This window comes from Cyanistes caeruleus, chromosome Z (genome assembly GCF_971803275.1).
Source record: "Cyanistes caeruleus chromosome Z, bCyaCae1.hap1.1, whole genome shotgun sequence".
Taxonomy (NCBI): domain Eukaryota; kingdom Metazoa; phylum Chordata; class Aves; order Passeriformes; family Paridae; genus Cyanistes; species Cyanistes caeruleus.
In genome coordinates this window covers 45,745,020-45,762,365 of record NC_141732.1, presented here as the reverse complement: position 1 = coordinate 45,762,365, position 17,346 = coordinate 45,745,020, and the positions used below count along the sequence as shown (strand labels likewise).

Genomic DNA, 17,346 nt, shown 5'->3' with positions numbered 1-17,346 from the left:
TGAGGAAATCACCATGTTTGTGGTGGAACAGTAGGTTTCCTGAAGACAGCACATTCTACCTCTTGGTGGAAAAGACGCCTTTCATCTCTACAGTTAAGACAAGCCTGAGATATGGGAATTCAGCATTATAGTCTTGCTGAAATGAAAGTGCCATGGGTTTTATCAGTACATTTTTAATAAAATTCTGTTACATTGATCAATCTATGCCCTTAATTTAAAGCTGAGATGAATTCCCCAAGACACATTACAGTACCGTATCAATACTTGAAAGTGTCTTATAAATGTTTATTTTGTATTTGGCATAGCTATTGTACCACTATAGAAAATGCTTCTATTGACCTTTAGAATACAAATTTGTTGGATTATCATGACTGACATATTCAGAATTACTCATTCTTGCCAAACATAGCATAACAACTTTTTAACATTCCCTTTTCTTTCCAACTGCTTCCACTTTCATTGTATGAAATATAGCTGTATTATATACCCCCTCTCATTGCCCAACATGTTTTTTTCCGAGTTTGAGAAGATTTACATTTGGAGCTAAATGTTTCAGTGATTGCTCTGTTGGATTTCATTACACTAGTGTAGTTAATCAAAGCAGGTCCAGCCTTGCAACCATGATTCATTGTACGTTTTTTTGAACTTAGTCATTTATACTGAATGAATATACACATTATCACCAGAGTACCAGATTTCCTTTAACAGCCTGCACAACACTGCACTGTAGTGCCTTAGTAAACTGCTTGTGCCATGTGCACACTGCAGCTGCTTTTTTATTTTCTTTTTTTTTCCCCTTTCTGAGGAATTAATTGAAAACCATTCTCCTTACCCGGGGAATGAGAGACTCGCTGGGTGTGTAGCCAGTGCGAGGGAAGTGGTATTCTGTTGTGGTTCTAATGACTGCAATTTCACTGCACACGGGGACATTTTCAGATCTACACACTTTGTCTATGCAGCTGGGTGGCCTGCACAAGTCATTAACGAGAAATCCCCAAATAATCATAACATGCTCAAGTTTGGCTGATGTTTATTCAACCACGTGCTTAATAGTGGAGTTCAGTTACAGGCAAGAGAACCACTGGGTTTAGCCAAGAAAAGATTTTGTGGTTTCTGTTTCCTTCTCTTGGACAATCTAATCTTGTCTCTTTCCTTAAGAGGTAAAATTCTTTTACCCTCCATGAACCCCTGGAGGTAAAGATTTAAGGTAAAAGCCTGTGTTAGCTAATACTTTCTAACCATGTTGCAGAGTCTTATGCTGCCTAGCATCTGTATTTAATGTGGTGGCAGAGTTGAGTTAAAGCCTCAACAACCTCTTTTAAATGCTATAAATCAAACACAGAGAGCTATTTAGCTGCCTAGAGGTGAAGATGGGTGTTTAGTAAGATTTATCTAAATGCCTAAACAGGTCAGGTACTTAATTCCCACTGAAATCGAATGACAGTACTTCAAATACCTCTGTAAATCAAGATGCTTGTACTTCTGCCAACAATGGATTTTTGAAATGTGTTAATACTAGCACCTGCTATTGTCATACTCCTATTCTCTGTCTGGATTGAACACATGTGACAGTCACATGTTTTTTTGTATAATATGGAGGAAAGCAGTACTATGTGGAGGAAAGTAGTACTAGCAAAACCAGTTTTAACAAGCGTCTAGATACAATTCAGGCACAGCTGACTATGGCATCTCTGTATTCCTAATCCCCACTTATGCACAGCTGGCTCATTAGAGCATACTCTGTGGTGTTCACCATTTCCAATACAGGCAAAACACACTGGCTGTTAGGTATAAGGTGTGACTGAATGAGAAGCCAGTCGGTGTAAAGAGAACAATGGTTGTCCACTTTGCATCAGTTGCTTAGTAAAAGTAAATGTGGCAGGAAGGGAAAAATTATTAGTCTTGTAGACAATTCAGTATGTTACTGTTCTATGAAAAGTGATGCCAGCTCCTAAGCTCAATTACTGTAATTTTGGACCCAGTAGGTTAAATGGATATAAATTAATTGGATACTGTTATATAAGATTTCCTTGTTTATAAGGATCCTCTACTTACTTAAAGCCCCCCCAACAGCTCCTCTGACACAGCTCCTTTTAGCCACTGTCATAGAAGAAGTATATTACAAAGTGAGAAGTGATTTTCACCTCCTCGAGCAACCCTGAGGACAATGGTTAGACAGCACAGCATGGAACAAAATCAATTTTGAGGATGACTATTGGATGGCTGTTGCTAGTGTCATCAGCCTAGTTTGCTACTGCCCACGAACTATTTTTTGTCTTAACAGAAGGTACCCAACAGCATCAAACAATTACAAAAGGGGGACATAGACAAGTAGCATGCAAATATCTGCCCCTGGGATTGTCTTTGTGTCCTCAGCATCACTTATCTGCCCTACCAACAGCACATTGTTAATTCATTCGACTGTCTAAAAATGAGATTGTATATTGTGTTGGCTATGTGATAATGACAATCCCCTTTTGTGTTTGCTTTCTACAGACATTTGAATGATTGCCTTTTACTGGCACAAGTGGTCATAGAACACATGCTCCCCTGTCACATGCAGGGGTATTCACTAAAAACTAAATGTCATAGTCTCATGTACTAGTATTCCTTTCAGAAATATATTCTTGTTGTTCTACTGCATGAATAGAAATAATACCTTGTGACTTATATGGCTCACTACAAGTAACCACTCCAGCCAAGCTGTCAAATACTTGCACGTTGGTTTTGGATTAATCTACATGGTTACTTTTAAAAAAAAATTATTTCAAATAACAAATGAATCTGGAAAACTGTGAGCTATTTGCAAAAAGAAGGCAACATGTTTCTGATGAAATATTCATTGTGAATTATTCACCAGTCTCAAACTGTAGTAAGTGTTAAGATAAAAGATCTGTAAACTCATCAAACATTCAACAAAATTCACCAAGCCTGCTACATCTTTCTTTTTTTTTTTTTTTGGTCATGGCATTTCTGCCTATGTAAATATAGTCATGAATTTGCAAGACTCTACATATTTTATGTTTATTTCCTGAATTAACAATTATTCAGCAGTTAAAGCAAATCTATAATTCCAATAGATCCGTGGTGTTCTGTTTTATTGCTTTACTTCAAAGACATATTAGTGTTTCACATAGATTAATGCTTCTTAGAACACATAGCTTAATTTCTTCCCAGTGCATATGATTCCAACAACAGAGATGACTATCCTTCTTCAGCCTTCCTGATATTAAGTATAAACAATGCAAGTAGGAGGAAGTAGTGTATAAATATTAATTTATCTTAATCACCCTTGTAATTTTATAGGATTAATTTACTCAAATATAGAAGTTTAGTTATCTCTACTGAGCCCTGATTTGAGGGCATGCTTTGACTTCATATAGGGTGTTGGACTATTTGCTTCTGGTGAAATTTTCCTCAACATGCTAGGATTTATATATGTAATGATAGCTGGGAACTTTCCTATGAATCCTGATACTGCGAAGATACACCTGCATAGATAATCCCTGTTGCAAGCACCTTGACTGTGTTGTGATGAGTAGTATACGTATTTTTGACAACTTTTTTTAATATCTAAACATTGGGCTATACAATTGTTGACTTTTCAAACCTAAACCATCATTCAATTAGATTGTTTTACGCAATAGAAGTTTCACCACAAGAAGTCTGACTACATAATTTCCTGATCTCTTTATAGGAAGTGATTGTATTTTATGATAGGCTAGAAGAGGATTTATTGGGGGATAGATAGCCTTCTTAGATGGGTTTCTTGAGAGAAGAAGCCCAGCAGATCACTTTAAAGATTGCTTTTTTAATAAGAAATCCTGCACACAGTTACAGTCTGATAGAAAATACAGCATGGATTTAACAGAATAGCATCACACTTTTTTGTAAAACACACAAAAATTTATACTGCTTTACCTCCAATATTAGTGAGTAGTAAATAAAACATGGTACTGAATATGAAAATACATATATTTAGAGCATTTAATTGTGAATTCACAGAATATTTCAGGCAAACACCCTGTCCCCCCAGTTCTTCAGAAACGCGACAGGAATTAAGAAGAGGGAGGAAAAATCCTCAACTTTTTTTTTATTTTTAAATATATAGATAGTGTGGGAAAAAAATGTCTATCTAAACATTTGGGAAGATGCTTAAAGTATGTACACAAACCCTAAAGCAACAGTTAGTAAGTTACCAGATGGAGATACTAGAAGGCAGTTTATAAGTATTGATCTGTTGTGTTGAGTGCTTTGTTATTGGTCACTTGTGTCTGTTGAAGATGTTCTAACATTTTACTGCCAATTACTGTCAATGACAAGAGGATCCTGGAGTTGGGATCACTCCAGCATTGTTAGCATTTACTAGGATAGATGTAGGTCACGTTTCTAGATACATCCAGAAGCACTAATTGTGAAAAGGCTTCTTTCCTAGACAACTGTCCTAGTTTAAGGCAAATCTGGGAGAGAACCTCCTAATGGGGCTCCCCCAGAAAAGCAAAATTCAAATGGCCCCTCTCCCCAACTGGTTAGGGAAAAAGAGATTTCCTTGGAGAGAAGTGGAAAAAGCTGTTTATTTAAAAGAAATTGAGTAACATTAAACAATAAAACCTCTCACTGTTCAATGGGATGGCAAATCCAGGAAGAAAAGTCCTTTTCATGTGGTGTAGCTCGGCTTGCTCAGGTTCTTATCGGCGCTGGATGGTGCCGAGGCCCAGGCCCTGGTGGGCCACAAGCATGAGCTCCCGGGGTTTGGCTGGGTGTTTTTCAGTCCAGAGCAGGTTTGAACAGATCCAAGAAAAAAGGGAAAAAAAAGGTCCAGAGAACTCCTCTGCCTCAGCTAGCTAAAACTAACTAAAAGCCAGAGAGAAGTTCTGTCCCGCTGTCTGTCCGTGCTGCAGACACCACAGTCCAGCAGCGGGGTGTGTGGGAGTGATGTTCTCTTTCAACACAAACTGCGGCTTCTTCTTCCTCCCCTTCGCTCTCAGAGCCAGTCTTAAAGGTGCAGAACTTAATATATAACATAAACCAGACCACTGGGGATACCAGTATCATAAAGTCACCCCAGGACACCAACATAGCTAAGTGCTAGTCCCCAGGGTAGTATATCCAGGCACTTGAGCACAGGGTGTCTTGGTCTCTCACTCACTCATTCATTCATTCAGATGTATTTATTTAATTAGTGCCCTCTATAAAAATCAAATGCTTAGGAAGTGCATGAGGACACCTCAGGTGGGATGAATCACCTTTATCACCTTTGAGTGAGTCATCACCTTTCCACCCTCAGTAATCCTGCCATTTGACTCGTGTAAAGAGAAATAAACCCCACCTACCAAAATTAAATGTTTGAAAATAGGTATCTAAGGGTACAGATATGTATCTTACTACTTTTGGATTCAAGGTACATGTACATATATGAATGATCACTTCAGATAAACTAATTTTCACTAAAACTGACCATAACTTAAGAAAATATTTTAAGATAAAAATAGGCTAAACACCACCTGTATTCTCTGGTTCACTCTGTGAAATGGGAAGAACATTGGAATACACCTCAGGGTATTAAAAACAACATATCCTCCCATCAACTGTATGTCAGCATATTACAAAAGGCTTGCTGCTAAGACTACATCAAGACCGAAGTGAACAGAAAATCCCTTCAAAATGATTAGAAGTTTTAATAATGAAGTTTTAAAAATGAACCTAACCTAAGGAGAGACAAGCCAGGTCCATGTTATAAGCTTCATCATGTGGAAAGTCTCCTGAGCACTACTTGCATGCACAAAATTGTTGGGTTTTCTACCATTTTAAAGGCTGCATTTTAAAAGTTGGGTTTATACAGGAGGTAAGACTGTAAACCTACCTGAGCAACAGAAGGATAAGAAGAGATGAACAGCTCTCCTGAACAGTGTGTTTAGGAAAAGAGGGAATTTCTAGCGCTGCAGTGTTTTCTTTGGAGGCAGTACTGTTCCTGGATATTACCAGAAAAAGGCCACTTTGAGGTCGAGTGACTCAGTGTGAATGGCAGTGAAGACTAGCCTAGGCGACGGCATGATGAAGTGGGAGCAGTGGAATTTAATGCAAAGCCAACAGGTGAGGGCCTCCTTGGGAGGTCCTCATAAATAACCCCACATCTGAAAACCTTCTGTATATGCTTTATGGGAGTCAATTGAAAAAGTCATCTGACTTAATAATCAACACCTCCTTAAGTCCTTTCTTGAAGTGGGTCAAGGGATTTCACACAAAATAAAGAATGCCAGACAGAGAATAAATAAAGAAGGCAGAGAAGAAATTAATCAATGCAATGCTTTGGTTATTTTATCAAAAAACTAACCTAACAAACATGCAAAGCCAAAACATCCCAAGAATACTTATTTATTTATGGCTTAACTTGTTTCTTATAGAAATAGTCTATGTTGCATCATTACTATTAGTTTATTATTATTTCATTTTTCCAGAAAAGCACATTTTTTCTCTCTGACCCAGGGGAAAGTATGCTTAAAGATAAGCTATTTTGGCAGTGTTTAGAACTTTCTGTCATACTCTTCTGCTGTGCATTTAATTTAAATGTCTAAGCTGCAAAATCATTTTAGCAGCATGAAGTTTTTCTTAGTTCTACTAAAAGACAAAAGTGTCTCCACTGTTATGGAAACTTTCCCTGTCCAACCATCCAGGAGCCATTCTGGCAGTCACTCCGGTGCCACCTGAACTGGAACTGAGGTCCCTTCACAGCCACATACTGACACAACAGCCAGAACAGGTTTCCTGATCGGTGTGAACCCACAACTCCACAGCAGAGTCTCAAACATCCTGATCCTTAAAATAATTTAATCATGGTGCCATGACTATGTAAAAAAATAACAGCATGAGATGGGTGCCTCTGAACAGACCCTGAAAAAAGGACCCCCTGAGCTTTTTTACCCTCACAGTCTAAGGAAAGGAAAACCCAGGACTCAACTGCTCCTGCTGTGTCTCAGCATCTACCCCCTTGGCCAGGCCCCCGGCCCCGGAGCCCTTTATTACGGAAAGGATCAGCAGTTCCCACCCTATTGTCATTGCCAGAGCTCAACCTGCAGCTCCTACTACAGCTGCACCCAGAGCTACCTGCACTGAGCACACCCCTCAAAAAACACCTCCCTCCTACACACTTTATCTTAAGCATCATTTAGCTGGGTTTAATTTCTATTTACTTATTTTTCTCCAAATCTCTTGGGCCCTGTGCATTATTATCTTCAATGAACATCTTTAGTAAACAGGACATTTAAGTGTATTTGTGTTGTACTGGCATGTTGCAGTTTAACTGATTGGATCACACGCTGCTTTGATCATTTAAGAGAGAGAAGGTTTTTACAGCAAAATACGCTGGGATGTTTTGCAGCAGCAGTCTAAGGAGACAGTTGTATTTATTTTATTTTCTCAATGATATATCAATTTTCAAACACCTTGGAGATTGCGGAATCCCTCCCCCACACACATGCACACCTTCTGATCAACTTGACTTTGAATATTCAAGGTTAATCACTTCCATTGCATATAGAATTCATTTTTCCTTATGAAGAATCTTCTGAGGTTAATTTGAAAGTGCACTTGAGTTAGGGCCTGCCATGGTGTACTTCAGGTTACAGCAGACATGATCTTGAACCTTAAATCTCTTGGTTTGTTGCTAGTCTAGGGTAAAACAATTTTATTACTAATACCTACAGACAAGACTGGTTCTTTCTGCCTTCTTGACAGCTCTGTCACTTTGGATTGATCTTCAGGTTTGAATACGAATATACTGTTCATCTGATGAAGTTTGCAACAATTATAATAACTTGAAAATTCCACCTTAATGGTAAAAAGAAGTAAAGTAATTGTTTTGAGCAAATCCTTGCATGCTTAAGTAAAACAACAGATCAGAATATTGAAGACTGGTTGTTCTATATCATACAAGGATTTCGTTATGTCTCAATATGTGGGAATTGAAATTGGATTAGAACTGATTTGGGCTGCCCATTGTAAATCAGCATGCTAGTAGCAGAGAGAAGTGAGGTTGGCCACTGTTGCTGCACTGCTCCCTGCTCATCCCAGCTACTAGACATAGATACTAGCTAGTTATTTTTGCTGTATGTCTTACAATAGTCATATGCCATAAAGTTCCAGTTGTTGGTAGGTGACATAATACCACATTTCCAACTTGAGTTTTCTAATGAAAGTCCTATTGGTTGTATTTTTGGAAAATTGGTCCACAGTCCAGAAGAAGTGAAGTTTTAGGGTCAAATCTTGAAAAAAGGAAAGCTGAAGAACTACATGAGCAGTGCACACTCTCCCACATGCATATGGGCATTTCCTAACCTGCTTGTTTTTTGCAGCTCCAGTAACACAGACAGGAACTTTTAATCAGATGTCAATTTTTGCATATGCTACTTGGAGCCCCTGCTATGAAATTCTAAATGCACAAACATGGTTGCTTAAACTCTTTGTATGTGGATATTCAACTAATATTAGTAATGAATCACTTGAATTTCTTTTGAATTATCTAGAATGTTTTGTGTGAGCTTCATATCTAAGCACAGTGAATCTGAACAATGCTAATAAATCCAGATGGTAGTTTTTTACATTAATTTTAGCGTAAAAACTAGTGCAGCTAGAATTAGCTGCTCAAGACAGAGAGTCAGAGAGTGAATACTTGTGGAATTAGGTCCTGTATATAAAGTCTTCTTTCTCAGGGATTTCAACAGCATTAATTAATTCTCATCATCCTGCTGTGTGTAGCTAAAATTTTACTATCCCTATTTTATAGATGGATAAAATTAGTCATATAAAGGTTAAGTGATTTGTGCAAGGTCATGTAGTAACTCTGTAGCAGGGCTGAGAACAGAATTAGAAGTCACAACCTGTGTTACCTTGGGCTAATGATAAGTCCACATGCCACGTGTTATCCTTTCATAAATGACACATAGAGAAGGGCTGACTTTAAATTAAGTATTTAAGAGATTCTTTATATAGCTCTTCATATTGTATGTGTCATAAAGGGGTTCAGGTGCACCTGATGAAACATTGGATTCTCTGAGTTGAGAAATAGCCTTGTCCAATTGGTGAAATGCATAACTTGCATGGGCAAAATGAGCTGTATACCAAATGCTCAGTTGATCCTAGTGCTTGCTGAAAAAGTCTGTGTACAAGACTGTAGGGAAGAACAATTAGATTAGAAAAGTGATAACAATTTCCATGGGAGCATCTGCAATGAAATCCTTCCATCCTTAGGAGACCATTAATGCTTTGTGTAGTCTGAAAACCAGGAACTCTTACAGGGTCCGCAGTGAGCAGATTTTCCAGATCTCTGAAAGAATGCAAACAGAAAATCTTCCATTGCTGCAAGACGTCATTTCTTACAGTTGCCATCAATGCTGAAGCTAATACAACTCTCTGTGTCTGCCTCATTCAGCAGTAATTTTATAGCTCTGGGATAGATCTTGCTTCTGCTTGTCACTGAATAAAAAATATGTCTGTGTTAAATGACATGGCCTTGACTGGACTTGTGGTGGTGGGGTGGGGAAACAGTGACATTCAAGGCATTCATTTATGAAGAGGAGAAATTATGTTTGTCAGTTTCAGATAAAGCTTGTTCCAACCTCGAGAGAACAGACAGGATATAGATCCCTAAAAACTTGGCAATTTAAAGTAAAACGAAATGAGAGGGCAGCAAAAACAGGAAAGAAAATTTCACTGCTTTAAAATAGTTTCAATTATACTTAAATTTAATTAAAATTAATTATATAAGAAACTGTCTGAGTTACTGATTAGAAATGAAATGTCATATAGTACTATTGCAGGAATTAGTAGTCAGAGGTCAGTGATGTGTTCTTCAGTTTGCATTCTGGTGGTACCTAAAAAAGTCATCAAGATAAGGACCGAGTTCTCATTTTTATTTTTCTGATATGTATTGTACCAGGCACAAGGAAAACACACAATAAGAGCAGTCTCTGCCCAGAAGACCTTAAGTCAAAAACAGTTAGTGGTATAATAAAAGGGTAAAGTAGTATCTCAGTGGTTTCATTTCCTTCACTTAAAAATTCATTTATTGTCATTTTTATTACAGTAATGGGGAATGAGGAAGTTGAAAATGGCCGAGGGAGATGAAGAAACAGCAGAAAATTAATTAGAAAGGAAAGAGGACACCAGATTGGAGGTGTGTCAGAGGGGTGAAAGTCAAAAGCAGAATAGCAGGGAAAGGATGGAACTTATCAGGCAAGCAGACAGCCAGAGGAAGCCAGGTAAGTATTTTAGAGCAGCTGTGGGAAAGTAGCTTCCCTATAAAATTTAAAAAGGGTATCGGAAGTTCAGAAGACTCCAAGAATTCTTTTCTTTTTATGCTATATTGTCCTAGTGATGAACACCACTAAATTTGTAACACAAATTAGCAATGGCAGAAGCTTCAGATTAGATCTGGTGCTGATGTTTTGGTTCTCCTGGTTACAAACTACTTTTGACCCTTCCAGGGGTAGACCTGCCCCCAAATTGCCTGCTTCCATTATTTTTAAAGATTGCAGAGATACTCTATTGTTGGGGTGATTTTATTTTATCAAGTGGATTTGGTCAAAAGTGTTGGGGGTGGGAAATGGAGGATGCTGGTGGGAAGGGAGGTGTGCAGCTAATATATTGATGTGAGGCCTGTAAGATCAGAGATAAAGCACAACCATTACCTTCTCTTACCTTTGCATTACTAGCCATTACTGAATGACATGGTGCAGAAAGGCTGTTAGAGAAGGCTAATGCCTATACAGCCGGTGTAATGAAGAAATGGGGGACTTAGGCACAGGAAACCACAACACCAACAGAAGGAGCTGAAAAGATATAGATAAGATTAGTGACATATGTAAAGGCACAGATAATGTGTGACAGAGTCTGCCCAGCTGAATAGGCTGAAGCCAGCAGTAATAGGAAGTCCGTGTTCTCCCTAATCCTCCCAGATAAGCTGTTCCATCCAGAATTATCAGCCAACAATCTTCAGGGTATCAGGCTGAAAATGAAGTTTCAGACTGCTTTGATTCCTCATCCATAAATGAGAAAGTGCCTGAAGGATCTTTATTTATTCTCGCTCCCTCCGAAACACTCTTCAAAAAGTGCCAATATACTAGCAACAGATGCATAAAGCCTCGCTTACTTTGATTGACAGAACATGATATAAAGCAACTCTCACTTGACATTTCAGTTTCATAAGGCTTCAAGCAAGTGTATGTGTGTGTGTAACTTTAAAACTTCACAAGGCAAGGAAAGGGGATATACACAAACTTCAAGAAAACGCTTTCTGAGTAGAGTACAACACTTCCCTTGTTTCAAGATCTTGTATGACAAGTATTTCAGTGTACTGTTTCAGTCCTGTGTTTATTAAATGCCTGCAATATTTGCACTGCTGGTTTTTGTAAACTTTCAAAATAATTGATAGATATGTCTCCAGGAAATGTGTTTACATTGAAAAGTTAAAGGAGCTTAGAAAAAACTTTCAAAATATTAATCAGATATGAATATGGATTCTTACCTTTTTTCAAACATAATTATCAAAAAGGTAAAGGAAGAATTTTTGTTGGGTTTTGTGTTTCTGTTCTATACAGGGATGAAGGAAAAATGCAGAAACCCACCTGTAGCATGTCTGTATTCCTGATGTAACTACTGTAGTCTGACTCCCCCTGAGGAAGTAATCTGGGCAATGGTTATGAGAAATATTTGCACTGTGTCCTCATTAGTTTTTATGCTTTAATATGGTTTTTTTTTTTACACATGGTTTGCCTGGAGCTTCCAGTGACAATATATACTAAATACATGAACACTCAGGAACACTGACAAAGCTTGGGGATTAAACAATTTGTACCTGGAGTGAAAGGAAACTACTCCAAAAAATCTATAACCCTCAACCCTTTATGATAGAATGCATCTGCTCTTCCTAATGAGGAATGCTTTTCACCTCTGAAAGAAAGAAAAAAACAAACCAAAAACCCTCTGTGTGTAAGTTTTGTTGGGGAAAAGAACAGAACCATGATCAAAGGGAACTGGCAGATTTCTTACTTTTTATTTACAATGGGCAACCAAGATAAATAAAATACAACTAGCAGAAGAACATTAGAAAAGGGAAATTGTTCCTGAATATTAACAGGAAACTTCAAAGAAAGGGTGAAGAAATGTAGATGAAGCATTCCAGTTTTTCTTTCCTCTAGTTTCATTTCCCCTACAAAAAGCTGTAAATTACCTGCCTCCAAACCTTAAGAAGTGCTGTTTGCACCTGTTAATCAATTGTCAAAAAAGCTACTAATTTTTGCAAAGCAACTAGTATTTCAGGATACTAATTATAAGATAAAATAATAAACAGCTAGTCTTTTCAGAACTAATAATGATTTTCAGATATTGCAAGACTTTTTAAGGCACTAGCTCTTCCAATGCTACTAGCACAATTTTTTTATTTCCTCTTGCTCTTGCTTGACACTATTTAATGTAACAAAGAAAATTGATTGAAATGTCCTGTGCTGTCTTTTTCCTACAGGGGAAAGAGTAAAATTGAAGGAGATTTCTTTCTAATACTAATTACAAAACAGTTACATTTTCAGGAAGTGTATGTGAGCTTTGAGAACATTAAATACATTCCTGATTGGTTCTCCACAGTGTTTTGCATTTTCCATTTGAATTTTTTCTACTGGCATGACTGCAAAGAATTTCTCTTTACCATGCGTGTTGATTAACCTGGGCCGAGGAGTGGTAACAGGTCATTACCAAATCACTCACAGGAATGCACTTTAAAATTAATGCCCCTGTGACTGAATGCAGGGACTGGACTAACAGAAATCTCCAGCTCAAGGAAACATGAGGGGAAAATCTGGGAATAGGGGAATGAATCTCAGATAAAGCAGAATTAGAAAGGGAAAGCAGTAAAAGTTAGAAGAAAGGTAGGTTTGGAAATGAATACTTAATCTTTAAATGCAGACAAAATGTGTCTTTCCTGTCTTTTCTTTCTTGTCCTTCACTACTGGGTCATTCATATATTTCTGAATTCCTAAAACTGACAAGCTAGAAAACAGAATACCTATGCTCAGCTTTTCATTGCAATATATTGTTGGAAACCAGAAATGTAGTTTTGTTTCTGCACTTTTAACTATAAGGGAGTAGGAATTCTGTCCTGCTACTAGACTTCTGAATTTCTAGTAACTGATAGTTACTAGAATATCTTTGCTGCAAAATAGTAAGAAGAAAACTAAACTATATTGTTTACAGTGTTGAATGTCCAGTTGAACACTGCTGAACAGTGGTGGGAAGTAATGTCCACATTCATTCTTGGAGTTGTGAGACTCAAATGCAAGTCCCATCAAGATCAGTAGGGACTGTCCTTACTCAAATGACCTTGGAACAGAATCCTTTTGACACACCTTTAGCCATCTTATAAATTCAAATAGTGGACATCAACAGATGTTGGCCTTTTAAATTTACAGGTGGCAGCTATTGTGAGTGGGCTGAAGACAAGTCTGCAGGCATTGCTTAATAATTTTCCTCAGCTGCAGATGATTCTCTACACTGTAGCTAGATGCTTGTCTGTGGATATGGAAAAATGCCTTCAAGCACCGTATTTATTTTTAAAAGAATAGTATTCCTCAGCCATGCTTTAGGACGAATTTCAACTGGTTGACAGGAAAAGCACAGTTGGAAGACTGCTCACTGTGTACCAGCCAGTCCCTGCTTTGCCTATACATGACATGTGAGAGAGTGCAAAACAAGAAAAAAGAGATTAAGGGGAAAAGGATAGGTCCTGTTGATTTCGAACAGCCAATTGAAGACATTATTTTGAGGACAAACAGGACATTGAAAAGATTAAGAAATCTACTGGGTTTTTCAAAGCCTTATGTCAAGGCTGTTTCCTCCACCTATGTGGGCATGTTAGACAATGAAGAGAAAACTTGTAAACCTCGACTTGTTTGTACTGCCCAAATTTAGTTAGCATAACTGGTGTCTCCAGTATCTTCTGCACAATGCAAAACACTTCCTGGAAATGCTGACATGCTGGCACAACATGTATTCCAAAAACAAAAAACAACCCCAAAAAACCAACCAACTAACTAAAATACCCCCAAAATCGAAACCAAAACAAAAACAAACAAAAAACCCCACAAAAAACCAAAACAAACAATAACGACAAAAAAGAGCAGAAAAAGAAAAAAAAGCAATCAAACGGAGGAGCTCAGAAAAGAACTAAAGAGTTAAAAAATTTGAAATGCCACACAAAGTGCTCCCACAGTTTTAAAATGTTAATCAGTTATGAAAGTGTAAGTCATCCCCTGCTGATAAAGAAAATGAACACAGGAACAGAGGAAAAATTGGAGTTTCTGAATTAAGAATCTGTGTGGCTTTTCATCAACACTTGGTAGGCAATCCAAAGACCCAAGCCTGTCATCCAGCAGACTGGTATACAACTCTGCATTTTGCATTATATATGCATTCAGAACCACAATGCCTACCTGTGTTTCTGTGGTAGCCATTTTTGCTATACAGCTGCTGGGGATGACAAAGGAGAGCACTGAGACATTTAGAGGTCTCTCTGAAAGCACCTGAACTCACTGATTGCTTTCATTGCCAATTACCATGATTCTAGCATAGATAGTCCTGAGGGAACTATCACCTGCTCTACATCCTTTGCTCTGGCTGATTTAGCTCAAGTGGCATAAGAGACAAAGAAAACGGAAAGTTGTTACTGCTCTGGGTATTTGCAGAGAGGGATCCTGTATTCCCATCCTGCCACAGATGCTTCTGTGCAGAATGAAGGGCAGATGTCTAAATTACCTTGTAATACAGGTGCAAAGAGATTTTGTCGTTATTTTGTTTTGGGTTTCCTTTCTCTTTCTTTTTTTTTTTTTTTTTATTTTTTTTCTTTTTAGCCTGACTTTGTCTTGATATTTTTGGTTTTAATTTGATAAGGTACAGCATGAGGACAGAGGATGATTAATTCTGAAGAACCAACATGATGAGAACCCCATTCAAGGGGAAAGTCTTCACATTAAGAAGTGCATGGCATAGCTTTTTTCTGTAGATTATCTATTATAACAAAGGCAGGAGCGAGATAAAAAAACCCGCAAATATACAGCATATTTTTCTTCTTTTGCTGCAATCAAAAAATGCCTTAAACTTCTTGCACAGAGACAAAAATACACAAAACAGACTTTTCTAATTTTAAACTGGCATTTACTTTCTGCTTGCTTGTTTTAAATATGTTGCATTTTATAAATTCAAAACTTGTAAGCTCAGAGTGGGATGCCTCTCATGGCCCCAAGCAAACATCTCTGATTTTAACATCCTATTATGCATGGATGAAAAGCTAAGCTAATAACTAATTTTCACCCTCACAACACAGCCATCTCTGACAAGATTAAAAGCGATTGTTTCCAAGGGATGTTTACTAACATTAGCCCAAAGTGGACAAGTGGGCAAGTCAGGAGGCAAAGTGCAACCCTGCATTAGAACATCACAACCAGGCAATTTTGGCACTGCATATACAAAAATATACCACATTCGAAAGAGAAAAGACATGGGCAGAGACCTAATCATATTAATGAACTAAAAGCAACAGAGGAAAAGACTATGAAAGAGGTGCCTAAACGATTTATAAATGAGCATTTAGTTTCATGCTGTCTGTGAATATTGCACAATGTTTCTTCATCTTTATGCCCTGGATGTGTTGTGTATCACCATAACATATATGAGAGTGTATGGAAAAGCTATACAACAGAGAATACGTGGTATCTGTCTTCTTCCACATTCATATGAGCTCACATACAGAGATTTACCTCCTTATAGTGAAATAATGTAAATTTTTTTCATCTTGGTAAATAGAACCACTTAAGGAGCTCTCAATAGAAACAGAAATGTTATATCTGGTTATGTAAACCATTCCTTGTTAAACTTCTTAACAACTGCTGTGGGTTCACTGCCTTTTAGCTTAGAGAAAATACATATCTGTGGTCACTAAAGACGCTATAGCACTTTCTATGGAGATGTTTGATAATGTCAGTGTCAAACTGTAGCTTGAGTATCGAGGACTACCTAAACTTCCCCATGTGGCTTGTCTGAGGCTGGTCTCTGTTTCCTTTTCTCTTCAGGATGGCCATGCAGTGCAGCTCTGAATGGCCTAATAATTACCTCAGTTTATCTTGTGCTGTGAGTGCATCTCATTGGAGAAATTGAAGATTAATTATACTCATCCATGTTTTCCTAGTTTTGTTTTGTTTCTTTGTTTGGTTATTTTGTTATTTTGTTTGTAGGTTTGTAGGTTATTTTGTTTTTAGGTGCTGGTTTTTTTTGTTGGCTTGTTGTGAGGGGCCAGTGAGTTTTGTTATGCCTCAACAGTGGTTGTCAGAGGTACGTGTGGGAGGGACAGGTCCATGTCCAGAAGGCAGCCAGGAGAAGGTGCAGGAAAGCCTTGTGTCGGGGGAGATTTTCCTGGCCAGCAGGTGATGTCTCTCGTGGGACAGGCAGTCTGCCGGGGAGCACTGAAGACACTGTACCCCAGAGACGCTCTCCAGCCGGATGGCGAAAGGTCTCCGGCTCTGGATGCGCCGGGACATCTCCTGTCAGCAGGCAGGCTTGTGGGGAGCCGGGGGCACCCCAAGCTCCGGGAGCTGTTCTGGCCCTCGCCTTTTGACTCCTTGGGGCCCTCTGAACTTGCCTTTGCAGCCCCGCCCTTCGGCTCTCCTGCCCCCGCTGGCTCTTGCTCGCCCTGGCGTGTGTCCCCGTGTCCCCGAGCAGCGCCCTGCCCGCTCCCTCCCAGCACGCCTGTCCCCTTTGCCCAGCGCAGCCGGCTCCGAGGCAGCCCAGCGCCATCCTCAGCGCGGCCCTGCCCGGGCTCCCGCCGCTCCCCCCGCGCCTCATGGCCGCCGCCGCCGCCGCCTCAGGAGCCGCGCCCGGGCCGGCAGCGAGCGCAGCCCCGCCTCGGGACAGGGCCGCGCTGCCCAGCTCCGCTCCGAGCGCCCTCTGGCCTGCTCTCCCTCTGCCTGCCGTCCTGCTGCCGCTTGCTCTGCGCTCTCTGGCCCTCCTCACTACCGTAACTCCTTCCTATTTTGTCTTCTCGTTACCAATAAACCCTTCTCAGATACAGCGTTTGCCTCGTTTGGCTTAATTTCGTTCCCGACCATCCATTATTAGATTGTCTCATCACTGTTTCCCACACTGGAACGCGACACTTGTCTTTTGGGGTTTTTTTTCCTAAAGTGCTGTTTTAGAAGTCTATTGAGATTTTGAGACTGTAAAAATTCTCTTACTCATTATCATTACAAGCAACACAAAGATGCTGTTTAAATAGAAAACAAGGCTAAAAATCCTGAATAAGAGAAAAGA

At 39.0% G+C, this 17,346-nt stretch overlaps 1 protein-coding gene and 1 long non-coding RNA gene across 6 annotated transcripts in view; one reads left to right on the top strand and one right to left on the bottom strand.

Annotated features, from left to right (window-relative positions):
- Window positions 1-12,638, top strand: part of LOC147648412 (uncharacterized) — an 85,387-nt gene extending 72,749 nt beyond the window's left edge. For 4 of the 5 annotated variants that reach the window (XM_086866788.1, XM_086866789.1, XM_086866794.1 and 1 more), the window contains one exon: window positions 10,082-10,137. Coding sequence is in view for 1 of the 5 variants with exons in the window: in XM_086866795.1 (XP_086722921.1) it covers window positions 10,082-10,122 (41 nt within the window). In the remaining 4 variants the exon portion in view is untranslated. Of the gene's footprint in view, window positions 1-10,081; window positions 10,257-10,952 lie in introns of those variants that run through there. The other variant, XM_086866795.1, reaches the window with a different exon arrangement.
- LOC111940709 (uncharacterized) lies at window positions 7,371-14,603 on the bottom strand. The gene is made up of 3 exons (XR_002869627.2): window positions 14,478-14,603; window positions 10,696-10,826; window positions 7,371-9,322 (listed from the first exon to the last, which is right to left on the bottom strand). It is a non-coding gene; the product is annotated as an uncharacterized LOC111940709 (long non-coding RNA).
- Window positions 14,604-17,346: the final 2,743 nt, after the last annotated feature.